Here is a 21,831-nt window from a genome sequence, read left to right as displayed (position 1 = left end):
CTTCTACAAAATTGTCAGCAAAGTTTGCAGGAGATCATTTGCCTCCACAGGACAAACCCCTTCTTACTGTTTGTAATATAATTTATCTCTGCCAATCCCAACCATAAACCCCACACTAGATTATTATTTTTGTTTAAAATGCCATTATCTTTAAAACAGTTTTAAATAATAATAAAAATTATATATTTACCCCTATAGTTGTGGATTTTGGTGCTTTTCATTTCTTCATATACCCATATTTCCATCTAGTACTTTTAAAAAATTTTTTTCCTGTGTTTTAAGGACTTTAACATTTCTTACAGCAGTGTGGCTCTGCTGGTGAGAATAATTTTCAGCTTTTTATTTTTATGTTTTTACATCTGAAAAGGTTTTTTTTCTTTTGTGTGTGTGTGTGTGTGTGTGTTTGCATGCGTGCACACGCTGAGAATTGAACTCAGGGACATACAACCACTGAACCACATTCCTAGCCCTTTTTTGTATAATATTTAGAGACAGGATCTCACTGAGTTGCTTAGCACCTTGTTGCTGAGGCTGGCTTTGAACTCACGATCCTCCTGCTTCAGCCTCTCAAGCTGGGATTACAGGTGTGCACCACTGCACCTGGCTGAAAAAGTTTGTTTTATAAATTTTCACTGAATATCATATTCTAAGTTAACAGATTTTTCCCTCCAGTATCTTAAAAATGTTACTCTATTGTCCTCTCATTATGTTGTTTCACTGTTCTTTAGTTTGGTTTGTACCTAAGCTTTGGCTTCCTTCTTCCTTTGGTGCATCATTCTTTCTATCCAAAATACGTTTTTTCTTTGTCTTTACCTGTTGGGTAAAGCTTCCATTGCCTACTTTATTTGTATGTATGAGATATTTTTAATTCCAGAATTTGATTACTTAGGGAAAAAAAATGAGCTTCACGTGGGTCTTTGTGATCTTTAGAAAGTTATTTAGATTTTAGGGTGCCTCATTGAAGCTACATAGTGGGATTGTTGTGGGGCTTAAATAAATTAATGCAGGTAAGATGCTTAGAGTACTGTGGTATGTACATTATAGTACATTGCATAATGCTTTTGGTTTAGTGAACTTTAATAGTAAAATGTAATATTTTAAATAAAATATATGGAATATTGATAATTAAATGAAGTAAATTGAGCATTTTCATTTGCATAGAAATTTATATAACTCCAGACTAGATTTTTTTTTTTTTTTGGTGGTTCTGGGGATTGACCCCATGGCCTCATGCATGTTAGGCAAGCACTCTCACACTGAGCTACGACATCCCCAGTCCTAGATTAATTTTATAACCAGTATTTGGGCATTCATGAAGTAATAATTAAGTGATTTCTATGTAGTAGGCTTTGGTGGGAAGTGTCTGCAAATACAGTGAGGAATAGACAAACTGTGTTTGCTTATATGAACTTTATATAAATATTTAATCATTTATCGAAATATGAGTTTTATAAGAGTATGAGAGAGGAGAGCCTAGATTAGTTTTGCTGGTCAGAAAAAAAATTAGCCGTTTCTGACTGAAAGTAAGTCTGAAGAATTCTCCTGGTATAATAAAATTTTATACCTTTATTAAGTTTATGTATGTTAATTATTAATAGCTATTATAATTCAATTATTATAATAATTTATTAAATTATGCCATAAGCCTTTGTATCCAAACCATAGCCTTAGTTGCCAACATGGTTGTTCTTAATAATTATTAATCAGTGATTGTCTTTACCTCATATTAATGAAATTTTTGACATCTGGGAGAACCTTAAATTGAGATTTTAAAAGTATTTTTTCAAATAATGTTTCTATTTATGCAGTGATTGTGGTAAAATAGCTGCATTTTGAAAATATCTATGAATTGAATTCCATTGCCATAATTAGAAGGAGAGACTTGAAATTTGGAGAATTCTTTCAGTATTTGTAATTTCATATGTATAATTCTCTCTCTACATATTAGGTTTTAACGCCACAAAAATTGGAATTGTTAAGAGCCCAAATACAACAAGAATTAGAAACTCCAATGAGAGAACGTTTACGGAATCTGGATGAAGTAAGTAATTATGTAGATGAACATTTATCTTCATGTGATTATGAAAGTTGATGAAAAGCATCCTTCCTTTACTCAAAATCTCTTCAGTGGCTCCCCTTTAAAGAGTCCATATTGTGGTCTCTAAGGCTTCACAGGATTGCAGTGCATTATTTCTCTGGCCTCGTTTCCTCCTTCCTAATTGGCCTCTTGATGTTTCTTTGGCACTCTAGAAGTGGTGTAGTTCAAGAGCCATTGCTATAGCATTATTTCTGCTTTGAATATTCATCCTCCAGATTTATCTTGGCTAACTTCTTCATCTCTTGCAAGTCTCTGTTTAAAATGTTACTTTTGTCACTGAGGCCTACTTAACTTTCCCCTCATCTTTCCCCATTTAATATTGCAATCTGCTTTCCCCATCACTACTTAAATCTTTGGATCCCCCTTACCTTGCTGTATTTTTAATCTTTTCTCAAGTACCTTCCACCTTCTAACATGCTAACTGATTTATTTATTGTGCTTATTTTCTGTTAGCACCTTTAGAATGGAAGTTGCACAAGAGGAAGAACTTCTCTATTTTGTTCATTATTTCAAGTTCCTAGAATAGATCGTGACATACAGTATATAGGTGCTCAATTAGTTTTTTTCCCCAATGAAGGAATGCATTTCATGCAACTTCAGAAAGGAAAATATTTGTTAGTTGTCCTTAAGGTTGAGACCGGTCTCCTTTTATAAAGTATTGGTATGATATGATTAAACGTTTAATAAAAGGAAGAGGAAAAGATATTAAGTAGATTTGGTACTGTGCTAGACATTTTGTACTATACCTTTTTAAACAAATATATTTAGGCCTTATATGTACAAATGATCATTGTCCCCTTTCAAATGGACCCCTTTGGGAGATTATAGTCTAGTGATATACCATTACATGGAATGGTTGTGGAATCCTCTTTTATAATGTTTTATTGGCTTGATACTATGATCTTTTGAATATATTGCTAGTGGCAGTATTCTGGTTTGAGAATAGATTTAATTTTTGGAAATAAAATCACTCAAACTTAAGGTAGTTGATAAAGTAAAAAGAGGTTTTTAAAATCAAAACAAATTATCTCTAATATCATGAAACCCATTTTCTTGGCTTGTCAACTGGCTTAGAAAACTTTCAACTAAAGATGTACAGTGATAAAAACAAAAACAAAAAATTTACAGCAAGGCTGATTGATATTTCGAGAGACATTTTCCCTCATTACCTAGTTTCTTAATACTTCTTGAAATAATGTCTCTTACATCTTTCTGCTATATTGCCTGTTTCTTGTTAAGTTTTTTTTGTTTCTTTTTTAATTTATAAATTAAATTATTAATTTAATGCGGAATGCATTACAATTCTTATTACACATCTAGAGCACAATTTTTCATACCTCTGGTTGTATGCACAGTATATTCACACCAATTCATGCCTTCATACATGTACTTTGGATAATAATGACCATCACATTCCACCATCATTTCTAATCCCATTCCCCTTCCCTTCCCCTCCAACCCCTCTGCCCTATCTAGAGTTCTAGCTGTTATAGGTGGTTAGGAAGCAGGATTGGAGCCCCCTGGGGAATTGTATGTGTTTCTGGTGAGTGAGAGAGAGAGTCCTTACAAATATCCTTCAGGGTAGTACAGCGAGTTGAGCTATCATTCTAATATTTGTTTGCACCTTAAGGTACTCTACTAAATATTCTGTTCTTTTATCTACTTTTGAGTTCATCTTGCCTAAATTTTAGAGGAGTATCTTATACTTTAAAAAATCTAGCTGTATTTTGAAAGGTGTGTTGCATTCTTAAGCATTATTTATTAAGCCCAGAGGTCACACCTTTTTCATGCTGTACATTTTTTATTATAATGAGAATCAGTGAAGAAACAACATTAGTTAAATGATAATTGTTTTCATTGGTACCTTCTCAGTAATTCTGTCTGTAGGATGCTTAGGAGGATTTTTCTAAGTTTCATTTGTATTCCTATTAATTTCGTTTTTTTACTTTCAGAATGGCTACCGATATACTATGTAGTTTTATTTCTAAAAGTGATTTTTTGGACTGAGTACAAATTTCACTTTTAAATTTGTTATAAATTGCAATCTTATTTTAGGAAGTGGAGAAGTATAGAGCTGAATATAATAAGCTTCGCTATGAACATACATTTCTCAAGTCAGAATTTGAACACCAGAAAGAAGAATTTGCACGCATTTCAGAAGAGGAAAAAATAAAATATGAATCAGAGGTAAGTAATTGATTATACTAGTTTATTCAAAATTTCTCTAGTCAATAAAATTTTATGATTATGTATTTTTGTATATCTCGAATTAGAGTTGATTGCATGATTATGTTTTAATAATTAATGGTGAAGTATTTGTAATGGTTTTCATTTACTCTCTAACAACATTTTTCTTGTGAATGTTGTGTTTTGGCTGTTTGATTTTTAAAATTTCTTTGCTCTTTAATTTTTCTCTGCCAATTGAGATAAACACTTTGGGGATTGCCATACTATATAGTCTCTTGTCTCCCATAGCCATGGACATAAATTTCTAGTTTATGTGATAAATGTAGATTATGTGATTCCTTGTTTAGCAGTGTCCCCTCTACTTCTTGAACCAAACTACTGCCTGGGGAGCTCTAGCTGTCAGTCATAGCACCTTGTTTCCATTGATATAAACAAGGAAATTTTACCTTCATGTATGCCCACCACCTGCAGAAAGTATACTTTCTTCTTTCTGACATCTGCAGCTGCAAAATTTTCTCTCTGCTACCTACAGCATGCACTCCTATTCCATCTCCATTTCTTTTGCCAGCTTTTCTACTCATTTTAAGGTTTGTCTCCTAGTTTTACTAAAAATGGGGATTCTGTTTTTCATTCCTCATGTTACTTTCATATGCTTTTTCAAGAGGGAAGGAGAGAAATACCAATTTTCTTCTGCACATTCATAAAAAGAACTTGTTGGGCTGGGGTTGTGGTTTAGTGGTAGAGCACTTGCCTAGCAAGTGTGAGGCACTGGGTTCGATTCTCAGCACCACTTTAAAAAAATAAATAAATAAAAGCAAATAACTTGTTGTCTGTAGGTAGGTTATACATTTCTTTGTAGAAACATTTGTATTTTATATTTTTATATTGATTTTATTTGGAATTAAGAGTTAAAATATTATTCCTTCTTTTACCAATTATTACTTATAATGTTCTAGGCATCTAATAAAAACTAACTTATATAAATAAATATATATGTGTATACATGTGTGTGTGTGTGTGTGTGTGTGTGTGTGTGTGTGTGTATAATGTTGTAGATAGACACAATACCTCCATTTTGTTTACTTATTTTTATGTGGTACTAAGGATCCAAGCCAGTGCCTCACATGTACTAGGCAATAATAAAAACTAAAACTGTGCCTTTGTAATTAGGCTGACTTATTCTTTTTTGTTGTTATTGTTCTTTTTAGCTATACATGAAAATAGAATGTATTTTGACATATCTTACATACTTCCCATTCTTGTGGCTGTATATGACATGGAGGTGTATTCATATATGAAGATAGGAAAGTTATGTCCAATTCATTTTACTGTCTTTCCCATTCTCAATCCCCTTCCCATCCTTCCCCTCCATTCCCCACTGTTCAGTCCAGTCTAGTGAACCACCCTGCCCCAGCCTATTTTGGGTCAGCATCTGCATATCATAGGGTCCTTTGGTTTTTTGGGGATTGACTTATTTAATTTAGCAGATAGTCTCAAGTTCCAGCCATTGACAGCAAATACCATAATTTTATTTTTCTTTATGATTGAATAATATTCCATTATGTACTTGAATCACATTTTCTTTATCTGTTCATCTGTTGAAGGGCACCTAAGTTGGTTCCATAGCTTAGCTATTGTGAATTGAGCTACTATGAACACTGATGTGGCCACATCACTATAGTCTGCTGATTTTAAGTCCTTTGGATATATGCTGAGGAGTTGGGTGGATCAAATGGTGGTTCCATTCCAAGTTTTCGGAGGAATCTCCATACTTATTTGCAGAGTGGTTGCGCCAATTTGCAGTCCCACCAGCAATGCATGAGTGTACCTTTCCCCCTATATTCTCACCAACATTTATTTTTGATAACTGCCATTCTGACTAGAATGAGATGAAATCTCAGTGTAGTTTTAATTAGCATGTAATTAGCATTTCTCTAATTGCTAGGGATGTTGAACAGTTTTTCATATATTTGTTGACCATACTTATTTCTTCCCTGAAGTGTCCAGTACCCTTACCCATGTATTGATTGGGTTACTTGTTTTTTGGTGTTTTTAGTTCTTTATATATGCTGGAGATTAGTGCTCTGAGGTGTAGGTGGCAAAGATTTTTTCCATTCTATAGGGTCTCTCTTCATGTTCTTGATTGATTGTTGTGAAGAAGCTTTTTTAGTTTGATAAAATCCCATTTCTTGATTTTTGTGCTTTAGGAGTCTTGTTGAAGAATTTGGTTCCTAAGCAGACATGATGGAGATTTGAGCCCACTTTTTCTTCTAGTAGGCGTGGGGTCTCTGGTCTAATGCCTAAGTCCTTGGTTCACTTTTTTTATTTTTTTAATAGTTGTAGATGGACACAATACCTTTATTTTGTTCATATAGTTTGTTTTTTTTTGTGGTGCTGGGGATCGAACCCAGCTTGGCAACTGTTCTACCAATGAGCCACAACTCCAGCCCCCTTGATCCACTTTGAGTTGAGTTTTACACAGGGTGAGAGATAGGAGTCTTATTTTTATTTATTTAGTTAGTTTTTAAATTTAGTTTTTAGTTGTAGGTGGACACAAAACCTTTTTATTTTTTATTTATGTGGTGCTGAGGATCGAACCCAGGGCCTCACGCATGCGAGACAGTGCTCTGTGGCTGAGCCCCAGCCCCAGTTCCTTATTTTATTTTAATACATATGGATTTCCAGTTTTCCCAGCACCATTTGGCTATCTTTTCTCCAATGTATGTTTATGGTGCCTTTGTCTAGTATTAGATAACTTTATTTATGTGGGTTTGTCTCTGTGTCTTTTTCTATTCTGTCTTCATACCTGTTTTGATGCCAATACCATGCCCTCTTTGTTACTACAGCTCTATAATATAATTTAAGGTCTGGTATTGTGATGCCTCCTGCTTCACTTTTCTCGGTGAGGATTGTTTTGGCTATTCTGTGCCTCTTATTTTTCTAAATGAATTTTATGACTGCTTTTTCTATTTTTATAAGAATAGGCTGACTTATTCTTACCAGTGAGCAAACTGTTACATGATTATTCTATGTTAGAAGCTATGTGAACTGTGAATCATTTGAGTCCATCAGCATGATAGTACCAGAATACTATAAATATTTATATTTTTTTGTGTTAAAAAATTCTTTACAACTTTATGTGCTTTATTATGCATTTATTGTATCACTTCTATCATAAGAGTCAGTGAGATGGGGTAGAGCTGTCTTTTTTTCATCCATTTAAAATATATGTTTTAAAAATATATGTGTATATTTTAGTGGGAGATAGACAAAATACCTCTATTTTATTTACTTATTTTTATGTGGTGTGAAGATCCAAGCCAGTGCCTCACATGTACTAGGTGAGCACTATACCGCTGAGTCACAACCCTAGTCCCTTTTCATCCATTTTATCTTATGATTTACTTATTTATTTATTCATTCATTTATTCTAATTAGGTATATATGATAGCAGAATGCATTTTGACTCATTGTACACAATTGCAGCACAACTTTTCATTTCTCTGGTTGTACACAATGTAAACGTTGCACCATATGTGCAGTCCTACATGTACTTATTCTACCATCGTTCCTTCCCTATTCCCCCTCCCTTTGTCCAATCAAAGTTCCTCCATTTTCCAATGAGCTCCCTCTTTGCCCCCCATTATGGATCAGCATCGACTTATCAGAGAGAATATTTGGCCTTTGGTTTTTGGGGATTGGCTTACTTGGCATAGCATGATATTTTTCAACTCCATCCATTTTACCTGTAAATGCCATAATTTTTTTCTCTTTTAATGCTGAGTAATATTCCATTGAAGAGGCACAACATAAATGAATTGTCCAAATTCTCACAGAAAGTTAGCAGTTAGGTTAATGATAGAACTCGAAAATCCCAACTTAGGTATCTCAACCCCAAACCTAGTTTTTAAGTTTGAAATAAACCATGATTTGAAGGTTCACTCTGATCAAAAGCCTGCCAACAACTGCAATTTTTTTAAGTGCTCTGTTGACTTACAATATCTGTAATTATAAAGGTTTTGAATTTGTTAGTATTGTTGACTTAATGGAACTCCATATAAAATTTTTCTTGTGGAAAATAAAAATGATAAAGATTTCTCGCCTAAAATGAAGATTTAGCATATTAAGAGTGACTGTTGAAGTTCCATACTGTGGTTCTTTATTTAGACTTTGTATTTAAACAAATTAAATGATGAATCTGGTAATGTTTATTTGTATTTTCCAGTATCTCAGTTTTGTTGTTTCTTTTTAAAAAATAAAACTTACATCAGAAATCTAATGACAAATCTATTTTTCACCCATTAAATCCGAAATGATTTTCAGAGTTTAACATTTTATTGAAAAAAAAAATTTTAATTATTATTTTTATTTTTGAGGGATGCTGGGAGTTAAACCTCTCGACTATTAAAAAATTTTAAGGGTGAGTGGTGTCATTAACTTTTATAATTGGTATGTCTTCTGATAATAATCTGAAGATAAACTGCTAGCTAAGAAGTCATAATTAGTAGAATGTATAAAAGTAAGACTTTCTGATAAAACTGGGTTTTTTTTTTTCCTCTTCTACTTGCCAGTTGATTTTAAGGAACAAAATTATTAAGTAAATACTTGGGGATTTACTTTCATTTTATCACTTATCTTTATACTCCAGTTTCTATACACAAACACAGAAAAACCTGGTGAGGTACTTGTGTATATATCATGAAGCCCCAAATGTAATTTCAAAGATAGTTTATAGTAATAGCAAATATAGTTTCAAAGTAGAATCTACTCTTGTCACCTTCCCATTTTACAATTTAAACTATTGTTAAACATACAAATTCATGTAATAAAGTGCGAACATACCTTGTTTTATTACACTTTGCTTTATTACATTTCACAATTATTACTTTTTTTATTGATTGAAGGATTTTGGCAGCTTTATATTGAGCAAATCTGTAGGCACCATTTTTCCCAAAGCATGTCCTCACTTCATTATTTTGTGTCAGATTTTGGTAATTCTCACAGTATTTCCAACTTTGTTATTATCTGTTATGGTGATTTGGAACAAGTGATCTTTGCTGTACTGTGGGTAATTGTTTTGGAATGCCGTGAACTTGACCCACTAATGTATATTCTGACTGTGCCACAGACTGGCTGTTCCCCTGTATCTCTCTCTCTCCTTGGGTTTTTCTGTACCTTGAGACATAACAATTATAAAATATGACTAATTAATAACCTCACAGTGTCCTCTTGGTATTCAAGTGAAAGAAAGAGTCACATATCTTTCACTTGAAACAAAATCTAGAAAATTTTTTTAAATTAAATTTTCTGATTCTGGGGACTGAGCCCAGGGCTGCTTTATCGCTGAGCTAATTCCCCAGCCCATCCCCCTACCTCTCATTAAATTGCTGAGTGTCTTGCTAAGTTGTTGAGGCTGGCCTCAAATTTATGATTCTCCTGCTTCAACCTCTTGTGATTACAGGTGTGTACAATCACACCAGGCAACTAACTGAATATTTCAAGCCCACTGTTGAAACATACTGCTCAGAAAAAAGGACTTCTTTCCAAAAATGACTGCTCATTGACAATGCACTTTGTTACCCAAGAGCTTTGATTGTATATATACAACAAAATTAATGTTGTTTTCGTCCCTGCTAACACAGTATTCATTCTGGAGCTCAAGGACCAAGAAGTAACTTAGTTTCAGCTTTTTAGTCTTAAATTATTTAAAAGATAAAATTCTAGCCAGATTTGGTGGTGCAAGCCTATAATCCCAGCAAATCTGGAAGCTGAGGTGAGAGGTTCTCAAGTTTGAGACCATCCTTGGCAACTTGAGATCCTTTCTCAAAATAAAAAGATAGATTGGGATCTAGTGCCCCTGGGTTCAATCCCTGGTACCACATAAATATAGAAAAAGATTTCCTGAGAGTCTAGTTACTGTAAGTAGTGAGTGATTTTTTTGGTGGATCTGGGCAGAAATTTAAAACCTTCTGGGGAAAGGATTCACCATTTCAGTGCATTAATAACATCAGTGATTCATGGGAGGTCATCAGAATACCATTAACAAGTGTTTGGGAAACCTTGAGAAGCTTATGACTTAAGTGGATGAAGCAAATGTAGATGTGATGGAATCAGCAAGAGAACTAGGATTAAAAGTAGAGCCTGAAGGTGTGATTGAGGTTTTTTTTTTTTTTTTTGTAGTCTCATGATGAAGTTTTAATCAGTGAGGAATTACTTATGATGGATGAGCAAAGAAAGTGATTTCTTGAAATGGAATCTGCTCCTGGTGATGATCCTGTGAACAATGTTGAAATGACAAGAATTGACAATATTATATAAACTTAAGAAAGCAACAGCAAGGTTTGAGAGGATTGATTTCAGTTTTGAAAGGAGTTTTTCTGTGTGTAAAGTGTGGCCAATTTCATTATTGTCTCATTTTAACAAATGGCCATAGCTCTCAACATTTAGTTACTGTCACCTTACTGGTCAGCACCTATCATCAAGGCAAGACCCTACCAGCAAAACAATTATGACTTAATGAAGGCTCAGATGATTGTTAGCATTTTTAGCAATAAGGTTTTTTTTTTTTCCCCACTAAGATATATACATTGTTTTTTTTAAAAAGATATAATATTAGTATACATGTTATAGACCATAGTGTAGTGGAAACATAACTTGTGCAACCTCTGGGAAACCAGAATATTCATGTGACTTGCTTTATTGGGATGATTTACTTTGGTGGTCTAGAACTGAGCCCATCTTAAGGTTTGCCTCTAATGGATTTTCTTGTATAAATCAAGGGCTCATACAATACTTGTGTATTGTATGTGTATTATTGTATAAAAATAACTGAATAGTCTTTAGTGTGTTGGTTGTTATCAGAATTCTTTAGAAGTTTTTAAGTTTTTTTTTTTTGAGAGGGACTCCAGGAATTGACTTGTCCCTTATGATATTCTAAGTTAAAAAAATATGAAATAATACATGAAAAGATGCATTTGGCTGTAAGAACATATTAAGTCTGAGACTTCATTAGCATTTTGAAATGCTAAAGTTACATGGATGATTGTTATTCAAAAGTAAAACTACTGTGTTTTCATTATGTTATTAGGATTCTAATTTTATAGTATTCTGAAAATAGTAATGAAGAATAAGCAATACAGTTGGCCTAGGTGATTGTATTGATAGACTGAGTGTAAGATCAAGAGTAGTAATTCAGTGGGGGAAGTATTAAAAACTCAGGGCAGAGAGGCAAGGAGCATTAAATCATATGAAAAGCCAGCAAAGTGACAATATATAGCAACAAGTTGCTGACATTCTTTTATCATGCTATTTAAATTGAGTTCTTCCTTGACAAAGGAAGTTCTGTGTATGTAAAATGTCAGGTGAGAAGCCAACATTCCTGTAGCAAAAAGAAATATGTTCCTGAGTATGGGAGTGCTTTATTTTCTTCTTCTTACAGCATGGTTGCACAGAATTGATAATGTGCTTCTGGTTCTGGTCTTTATCCTCACATACACCAGTAGACATTATAAAATCTCTCAAAATAATTTCTTTCCTCATAGGTTCTGAAGTTCTAATTGGTAGTCCTGCCTTAGTACCAGATGGTTCCTTTGTCTAAAATATTCCAAGTTCTCTGACTTCTTAAGATTACTCTGAATCACATCAAACTTGACAGAAGTCTTCCAAATTAAAATGAAATTGCCCTCAAAGTGGGAATTCTTTGGGATTGATTTTGGCAGCCTTTTAGAAGGCCTTTGTGAAATTTTACTTATTAAAGACTTTTGGGCTACCATGAAGTTTAGAATATTTCAAAGCCCAAACTTTTTACATGTAAAATTTTCAAATGTTTAAAATGTTCATTTATTGTGACCGTGGGAACAGATGACTTCCATTTGCATCAATGTTCTCATGTGTAAATGGTATCAGTATCTAGCTCATAGAGTTGTGAAGATTTGATAAATTAAGATGAAAAAAGTACTTAGATAAGTATCTAGCACACAGTAGATACTCTTAAGGAGTTCGAGGGCGTTTCTTATTACAGTGTGTGCCCTCCCCATCTTTGTCTTGCTTCTAGCATTCAGATTGCTTGATTTTTAGGTTCTCTTTCCCTGGATTTTTAAAAAAATTTATTTTTTACTAGTTGTTGTATTCATCTTTCTTTTACTACTTCCATTCTTAATAGTAAGTCTCATGGCCAAGTAAGGCATTTGTTTTGTTATCCTTACTCTATTGTTCAATCAGGATAGAATTCTTTTAAAGACATTGAATATCACACAATGATATTTATTTATTTATTTTTTTAGAGAGAGAATTTTATTTAATATTTATTTTTTAGTTTTTGGCGGACACAACATCTTTGTTTGTATGTGCTGCTGAGGATTGAACCCGGGCCGCACGCATTGCTACCGCTTGAGCCACATCCCCTGCCCCCACACAATGATATTTAATGTTTCTAAAACTATCCTGGGGGCACGTATAGTTTGTTTTTTTTTTTTTTTCCCTTGGGTATTTGGGATTAAACAAAGGTTCTTTATGCTGAGCCCCTGCCCAAGTCCTCTTTATTTTTTATTTTGAGGACAAGTCTTACAAAGTTTCTTAGGGCCTCGCTAGGTTGCTGAGGCTGGCCTTGAATGTGTGGTCCTTCTGCCTCAGCCTTTTAAATTGCTGGGATTACAGGTGTGTGCCAGGTGTGTGCCACTGTGCATGGCTACACGTATGTAGTTTTAAGAACTGCTTTCCCCCATGACTATGTTTCTCTTACTAGGAGAAACATTGGAATAGAAGGGAAGGAGATGTTGACTTCTCAAATGAAATTAAAATATAACTTTAAGGGCTGGGTTGTGGCACAGCAGTGGAGCGCTCGACTAGCCCTGGGTTTGATCCTCAGCACCACATAAAAATAAAGAAATAATTAAATAAATATATATATATATATATATATATCTTTGAACATGTAATTTAAATGAGAACTTCTTAGTATAAATAAATAATAATTTTTTAAAGATATAAGGATGTGGTGGCACACATCTCTAATCCCAGTGATTCAGGAGGCTGCAGCAAGATGATCTCAAAATCAAGAAGGTTAGCTTAGCAGTTGAGCAAAAGCCTATCTAAAAATAAGAATTTGAATGAACTGAGGATGTAGCCCAGTGTGGAGTCCCTCTGTGTTCAATTCCTGGTACTGACAGGAAAAAAAAATATCAACAACAAAAAAACAACTCCACCATTAATTTAGAAAAAAATCAATTATAGCACATAAAAGGAAAAAGGGAAACAACATAATGAGTCATTTTATTGTTTTTTTAAGGAATATAAAAAGTTAATGTAGTGATTTTAAAAACTGAGATTTGAGAACTTGAAATTTCATGTGCAAAATGCTTGCCATAATGCCTGACTCAGTTAATGCTATTACTTCCTTTAGTGCCTGACAGTATTAATCATTGTACTAATTAATATACTCCATTGAATTCTGTCAATTAGATAATTGTTATTCCCACTTTTATAAAGAGGGAATACAGAAGCACTAAGAAATTGGTCCAGAGTCACAATAGCTAGGGTGACAGAACCAGTATTTAAATCTAGATAGTCTGGGGATTTCTATTTGTGGTCCTGATGGCATAATGTAGACTGGATTTACTTTAAGAATCTAATTAAAAGTGGAAAGCAATGTAAGAAACAATGGTTTTTCAGACATTGGAAAATAGATAGCACAGGGCAATGATCTCCAAGAGAAAGAAAACAAATGAAGTGAACTTTAGTTGACCTGGTTTATGTTCTAGAAGGACTTTACAGGCCATTGTGTTGAGGGAAAAACCCAAATTGAGTCCCATGATCTTTGAATTGAAGAGTTGGAGTTCATTATTCAAGAGGCCAAGGCAAACAGATTTTGAAGGGGAGAGTATTGGGAGAAATCTGAAATTCTGCAGATAGTAACTATTGAGACTTAAGTTGAGTACTGATTAGTGTGCATGTGTGTGAGAAAACTACAGAGGCCAGAGAATTGAAAACAGTGTAGAAGGAACAAGCCCTCAATTACTTATGGGACTGGATAAAATGTATGTTTCCATCAGCCAGTGTAAATCACTCTAATGCATGGCACATTGTATAAGCTGTAGACATAAGGCTATTCTGCTTCTGCCTAATAGGTATACATGCAAGATTTGAAAGAATCAAAATGTTTGTAAGTACCTTATTGAGCATGGTGGTACATATCTATAATCCCAGCTACTTGGGAGGTCCAGGCAGGAAGATACCAAGTTCCAGGCCAGCCTCATCAAATTAATGAGACTCTTCTCAAAATAAAAAGGCTGGGATGTAGTTTAGATGTAGAGCATTTGCCTAGTATGTTTGAGGCCCCAGGTTCAATTCCCAGTCCCACCAGAAAAATTAAAAGTTTCTAAGTAGCTTAACTGTATCTCCAAACAAAGATCGAAAAGTCTATCAAGGAAAACAAAGAGCCCAGCACTGACAGAAACAAACACAAAAATCACTGGGCATCTAGTAATTAGGTTTCCTGGTGAATTGTGCCAGATATTTAAGATAGAATTTATGCCAGTTCTCTATAATGTCTTCTAGAAAATAGTGCCAGAAGGAATACCTTCTAATTCATTCTGTTGAGGTCAGCATTATCCTATTATCAAAAGGGATTCCCACCTGGTTAATAACAAGGGCTTCCACTCTCTGTCACGATGTCTCTGGAGATCATTTGGGCAGCCTGAGTTTCCTCCCTCAACTAACGTAATGTCTAAGAAAAGTTGTCTGAACAGAAAGAAAATGATTAAAGAAGGAACCTCAAAATATTAGGATGAAAAGACATGGTAAAAAAACTATGGGTATATGTAATAGACTTTAGCCTGCCTCATGGGTTTTCTAAATTTTGTTTTAATGGTTGAATTAAAAATTACAACACAGTCTCATGTGGTTCTGTGGGGAAGAAATATTTAACACAAGTTTCACTGAGAGAGCAAAGTAAAAGAAGTAAAGTAAACTAAAATAAGTTATGTATGTATATGTGATATAATACCTAGAGCAACTTCTAAGGAAGCTATTAAGGAGATACATTCAAAACAGATAAATTAAATGGTATCCTGAAAAATGTTTAACCAGGAAGATAGGGAAAAGAAAACAGAAACTGTAGAGAAGAAATAGAAAATATGACAACATTTTGTTGTGATAAATGTAAATGGCTTAAAAACACAAATTTAGAGTAGCTTAAAAAAAGTGACCCAACTCTATGTAGTCTACAGAAAGCTCCAAATACAGCAATATAGGTAGTTTGTAAGTAGATCTAGAAAAAGATATGATGTAACTACCAATTAACAGGAGGCAGGAATTAATATGTTAATATCAGAGTAGACTTCAGAACAAAGAAAATATATTTGTCATTGTATATTGTAAGCCAGTGAGGGCAAAGGGAGGTAAAATTTCGGCACATCACTCAAACTAATAAAGTGAACCCAATTTTATATGTATTCCTTCATTTCCGCAGTGTAATTATATATAATGACAAATAGGTCTGTCCAATTAGAAGTCAGAATATATACCAAACAGTTGTACAATATGTGAAACAAAAATTAAAAACTAAAAAGAGACAAGTCTACATTATAATTGATAACTTTACAGCCATCACAACAATTTATAGGACAATTAGAAATAAGGGAGAATGTAGAAAAAATTAACATTATCAACCAACAGAATCGAATTAACATTTACTGAACATTCCACCCAACAAGAGCATCCAAGTGTATTCTTTTAAAATGCCCACTGAATGTAAGACAGTATTCTCAGCTATCAAATAAACCTCAACAAACTTATAAGACTTGAAATTATACAGTGAGTTTTCTGACCACAATGCAAAGTAGAAATGAATAATGGAAAACTAATAGGGAAGTCTTTAACACTTAGAAATGAAGTGACATATTCAAATGATTTGTGAAAGAAAAAGGAAATTTTATGCAGAACATTTTGTGACATTACATTTCAAAAACCATGTTGACTGAAAATGAAAGTGTAACATATAAAATTTTGGGGGACAAGACAAAGCAATATGAGAGGAAAATTAATAGCACTAAATGACTGAATTAGGAAAAGGGATATAGCAAGTCAATAATCTGATCTCCCATTTCAAGAATCTGTAAGAAGTTTATCAAAAATAAAACCAAAGCAAGCTGAAGGAAGGTAATAATAAAAATAAGAACAGTAATCAATAAAAGTGAAAACAAAAAAGAATTAAAAGCTGGTTTTTTAAAAAGATTAATAAAATAGAAAAACCTCTAGGAAGACTGCCCCCCAAAAAAGGCAAGATACAAATTATCCCTGTCAAGAATGAAACATAGTATCATTCACGATCTTGCAGACATTAAAAGGAACAAGATAATCCTACAAATAATTTTATTGATATAAATTTGATAATGTAGATGAATTGATACCTGGTAAGAAGTAATTTGAAAAAGGCCTATAACTGGTTTAAGGTAATAAAATTTATGTGCGTGTGTGCGCTTATTTATTTATTTATTTTGGGTGCTGGGAAATCTAAGCCAGGGCCTTATGCATGCTAAGTGTGGGCTTTTCTAATGAGGTATACCTTCAGTTCCTTTGAATTTATAATTTTAAAAATTCCCAGAGGGCTGGGAATATAGCTGAGTGGTAGAGCACTTTCCTAGCATGGGCAAGTCCTTGGGTTCAATCCCCAGTACTACAAAAGTAAACTAATAGAACCAGAAAGAATGATTTCGTTGGATAATTCTGCTAAGTGTTTAAAGAACAACTAAAACTGGGGATGGGGCTGTAGCTCAGTGGTGAAGTGCTTGCCTTGCATGTGTGAGGCATGGGTTTGATCCTCAGCACCACATGAAAATAAATAAACATACTGTTTCTTCATCTACAACTAAATAAATATTTAAAAAAAGAAAAGAAAAAAAAAAACCAAAACCAATTCTACACAATGTTTTCTAGAAAACAGAAGAAGACAGATGTTACCACTGGAGGAAACTAAGTGAAGGGTACACGGGATCACTAATACCTTCAGTATTTCCTTACATGTGAACCTATTGTTTATCTGAATAGAAAAGGTTGAATTAAAAGAGTAACAGAGGTGAGAAGATATTTTGTGTAGAACAAATATAAGAATTTTAACATTTTCATTTTGGAAATAGTAAAAGCCAAAAGAAAGTATATCAATATGCATTTATTATATTTTAAATACTGAAAGATAAAGAATGCTAGGCAGTTTGATTCCAGAGTCTGTATGTTTATCCATTTCTCTGTGCTACATCATAAGGGTAATAAAAACAAAGATGCGGCAATTAGATGCACTACTGTTCTCTCTGTATGCCTCAGGGCAGTAGAGTGATGCTTCCAACCTATGAAAAGGAAACTAACCACTCTTTTTAGTCTCTGATCGCTTCCTGTCCATTTCCTGTACTTAAACAACTTTTGGAAAAGTAAAATTGGTTGATACATTGTCTTATCTGTCAAGCAAGTTGTTACAAGTAAAGGAATGTAGGCAACTGCAACATAGGCAGATTTGGATAAATATCATAGAAGAGAAATTCAGAGAAAGCCTTTTAGAAATTTAGAGAAAGATTTGAGAGCACAACAAATAGATGACATCAAGGAAAATGACATATGAATCTGATTAGGAGTGGAAGCAAAGGAAAGAGCTGAGGATGTGTCCAAGATCTGTAGTGAGATGATGACACAGATTGGTGTTATGGCAGTGATTTAATAGAATAGGTTCTGCCAGTGCAGAGGTTTTGTGTTTGCTTTTCTGCTAGGTTGTATCCTTATTAGCTAAAACAGTGTCTGGTACATACTAAGACTCAGTAAATATTTATCATGTGAATGAATAAGTAAATACAGCAGTTACAAGGCAGTGATCACCAGTTTTGGTTAAGAGTGATTTGATAGTGAATTCCATTTTGGGAATTATAAATGTGGAATCTAATCACAATTCTGCCATTATCTAGCTGTCATCTAGTCTTACTGCTGCACCAGTCACTTCAGCTATGACACTCTAAACTTGTGGAGAAAACAATATAGGATGTGTGCTGGTTGAGAACTTTAACTTTGTGATCCTATTTCTAAAATAAGGGCTACAAGAAAAATTAGTGTTACTATTGATTTTATTGTAGAGTGCTTAATTTTGTGCTTAATTTTGTGCTTGATCTATAGTAAGTACTCAGTTAAGGGGCACCATTGCCTGAATCTGGGTTATATATTAATTCCTAATCTAAATGAGCTGACATACTTCTAATAATAGCATATACTGTATTTGGAGCTGGGTTTGTAGCTCAAAGATAGAGAGCATTCACCGATGTGCATAAGGCCCTGGGTTCATCCTCCAGCATAGCCAAACAAAACAAAAAAACCTTTGTGTTTGAGTTATCCCATGCAAAAGCTAAATAGCATTTTAAAGATCATCCAGCCCAAGCCCTTCATTTAAACTGAGAACAGAATAAAAATATGACTTGCATAGTCACACAGCTATCTGAAGAAAAAAGTGGAGGAAAAAAGTAGTCATGGGCCAAACCCTGAGGGTAATGGCTACATGTTGACATGTTTTCAATAATTATAAGGTGGTATTATTTATAATTTTGAATTTAAAGCATGGGAAGAAAAATAAGAGAGAAACACTAATGAGTTGGTTTTTGAGGGGTTAGCTCTGAATACTACAGGTACTAGGTAAAATTTTATTTTCTGGGAAAACCAAACAAAACATCTGCCTACTGGATATAGCTCTACCTTTATTTTCCCTCAACATCTTTTAATTCAGCATGTCCCAAATCAAACTTGCAGTCACTACAAGGTAAAACTAAAAAGGATCTTAAGAGTTGTCTGTAGTTGTCTTAAGAGTTGTCATTTTGCAGATGAAGATCCAGTCCTTGGGATGGAGATCTCTTACTTCTTAGACACATTGATAACTCTGTAAGCAACCAATTAGTTGTCTTGGACCATTTTTGCCTAGATCCTAGAGTATTCCTTTAGGGTCCTTTTGGCTTAGAGTGAGCCTTCACAGTTCATCCTGGCTACCAATAGCCTCTGGTCTTGTTTTGTTTTGTTTTGGTGGTGCTGAGGATTGAACCCATGGCCTTGTGAATGCAAGGCAAGCACTTTGACAACTGAGCTAAATCCCTGGTCCTCTAGACTTGTTTAGAGCAGCATATTACATTTTTTTTTTAAACAGCTGAGTTCTCTGCTCATGTTGAATCATATGAGGCAACCCAGTATATGAAAAGAAACTAAAAAGAGTAGTTGATAGGGCTGGGGTTGTAGCTCAGTAGTAGAGTACTTGCCTACCATGTATAGGATGTAGGTTAGATCCTCAGTGCTGCAAAAACAAACAAAACCCCTGATGGTTAACAACAGAGATTTGATGGTGATTGAGATGTAGATAGTTGGAGAGATCATGAAATGGAAAGCATGTGTTCTATCCTGATTGCTTGGTCCTTGATCTCCAGAGATGAGGAGGCTCTAAAATGTCAGACATTAGGAAGCCACTTAAAATCCACTGATTTGTAGACCCAAGGGGTCTAGCAATTGTTGAGTGACAAGATCACTATTATGTCTGCTCTACAAGTTCTTATGTGACTTTAATTCATATCCTGGAGTAACAGAATTAATAAGTAAGCCATCATTACAACTAGGATTTAAATAAACTCTCAACTATTATTTTAAAATTTTCATTGATCACATTTGTATTTATTTATACAGAAAGCAGCTTTTGTGTGAATTAATTGTACTAATATTGACATAACCTAAGAATTACTGTCTTGAACCTTAGGAATAGTCAGTGCACAAACCCCTATTATGTGACTTTTAAAACACTTGACATGTTTTAAATAATTATAAAGTGGTATTATTTATAATTTTGAATTTTAGTCAGCAACTGATTAAGCCCTGTACTAGCATCCTAGGAGGAAAGAGGAAAAATAGGACAAAGTCCTTGCCCTCAAATTTGAGTCATGCTGAGTACAGAATGAAGAACGTGACATTTTAGGTTTTTTTTCTTTTAACTTCATTTCTCCACCTGAGTTTCACATTGTGCAGTTTTTAATTTTAATTTACTGCCTTATAAAGCATGTTCATGACTGAAAATTCAATAATTTAAGCTTGTGTGCTTTCTTTCAAATTATTATTAGATTGCAAGACTGGAGAAAGATAAAGAAGAACTACATAACCAACTGTTTAGCGTTGATCTTACAAGAGACACCAAACGAATGGAGCAACTTGTACGAGAAAAAGTCCATTTGTCTCAGAAATTAAAAGGTTTAGAGGCTGAAGTAGCAGAATTAAGGGCTGAAAAAGAGAATTCTGGTGCTCAGATAGAAAATGTCCAAAGAATACAGGTGCGACAGTTGGCTGAGATGCAGGCTACAGTTAGGTCTCTGGAGGTAAGGTTTTAATTGCTTCCCGGTAGAGTATGGCATAGTTTTTAAAAGTGCAGTTGACAAGCCTTTGAGTTTTAGAGCATAAATGTGTGCTTACCAGTCTAATGCTGACGCATTTGTGGAATCCCAAGAGTATGTGTTCTTTCTGTAAAGAATAAAGCTATTGATTCATAAGCAATAGCTGTGCTGCCACATTTACAAAGGGATATTTATTCTTGGGGAGTCTAACACCTATTTGAAATGACATAACTCTTATAATGCCATAGAATAGAATATGCAAAGTCTCCCCAAATTTATTCAGCTTTCTCAAGGCTAAAATCGTCTCAAACCAGAAAGAAAAATTTCTTTTGAGTTTATAAATTCCTTACCCTGGAATTTGAAATCTTAAGATCATAATTCTTATTTGAGCAGAATACCATACTTGCATATCTTAAGACAGCTCTAGCCAGAGTAATAAAATTTAACTTGTCTACTAATATATATAAGCCTTTACTAAATTATTTCTTAGTTCATTAGAGAAAGAAGTGTTGGCAGTCAGTTGGTACTTTTGGAGGTATTACCTTATGAAAACTCTTGGTTTCCATCATATTCAGACACTCTTACTTCTCCTAGTATTAGATGCCGGAAGTGTAGCAAAGATATAATTTAACATTTTGATATAACTTGTACAGTCCCAGTGTTCCTCCCCTTTGGAATAATTGTGAAATGATTTGGGTTGGAGGGAAATTATCAGATACCTAGTTTGCAGTTAAAAATCCAATATCTAAATCGAAAACGGTGATTCCCCTGACCCCACCCTCTCCCCGTAACAGCCAGCAAGCTGTTACAAGGAGTACATTGTTATATTTAGAAGTCACTTTTGGTTTTTGGATAAAGCCTCTGTCAGTATTTGCTGGTCTCCTGAATTAAGGCTATCAGTATTATTGGACTTAGACATGAGGCAGTTCAGTGTGAAATTATTTATGTTGCCATTCTTCTTCTTTAACATATTTACACAGTGACAGAATTAAGTGGGACAATTGCATTTGAATGTAGTAGATGGTCCCAGTATGAATCTTTTCATCAAGGTCATCAATGAAATGAGTATTTTCAGAGCAAGTTGAATGATGACAAAAGATGGATTCTTTGGTGACATTTTCAGAAGAACCTGTGTTTAATTTTATTTGTCAGATGAAATGA

The 21,831-nt window shown here is 34.1% G+C and overlaps 1 protein-coding gene across 5 annotated transcripts in view; it reads left to right on the top strand.

Annotated features, from left to right (window-relative positions):
• Cep83 (centrosomal protein 83) overlaps window positions 1-21,831 on the top strand; it is a 121,123-nt gene that overhangs the window by 49,697 nt on the left and 49,595 nt on the right. For all 5 annotated transcript variants that reach the window (XM_076854950.1, XM_076854952.1, XM_076854951.1 and 2 more), the window contains exons 4-6: window positions 1,949-2,041; window positions 4,154-4,285; window positions 20,404-20,655. In XM_076854950.1, coding sequence (XP_076711065.1) covers window positions 1,949-2,041; window positions 4,154-4,285; window positions 20,404-20,655 — 477 coding nt within the window. The remainder of the gene's footprint in view (window positions 1-1,948; window positions 2,042-4,153; window positions 4,286-20,403; window positions 20,656-21,831) is intronic.

This window comes from Callospermophilus lateralis, chromosome 4 (assembly GCF_048772815.1).
Source record: "Callospermophilus lateralis isolate mCalLat2 chromosome 4, mCalLat2.hap1, whole genome shotgun sequence".
NCBI classification, from domain to species: Eukaryota; Metazoa; Chordata; class Mammalia; order Rodentia; family Sciuridae; genus Callospermophilus; species Callospermophilus lateralis.
Note: the sequence above shows the minus strand (reverse complement) of the source record. Positions and strands in the feature narration are given on the sequence as shown.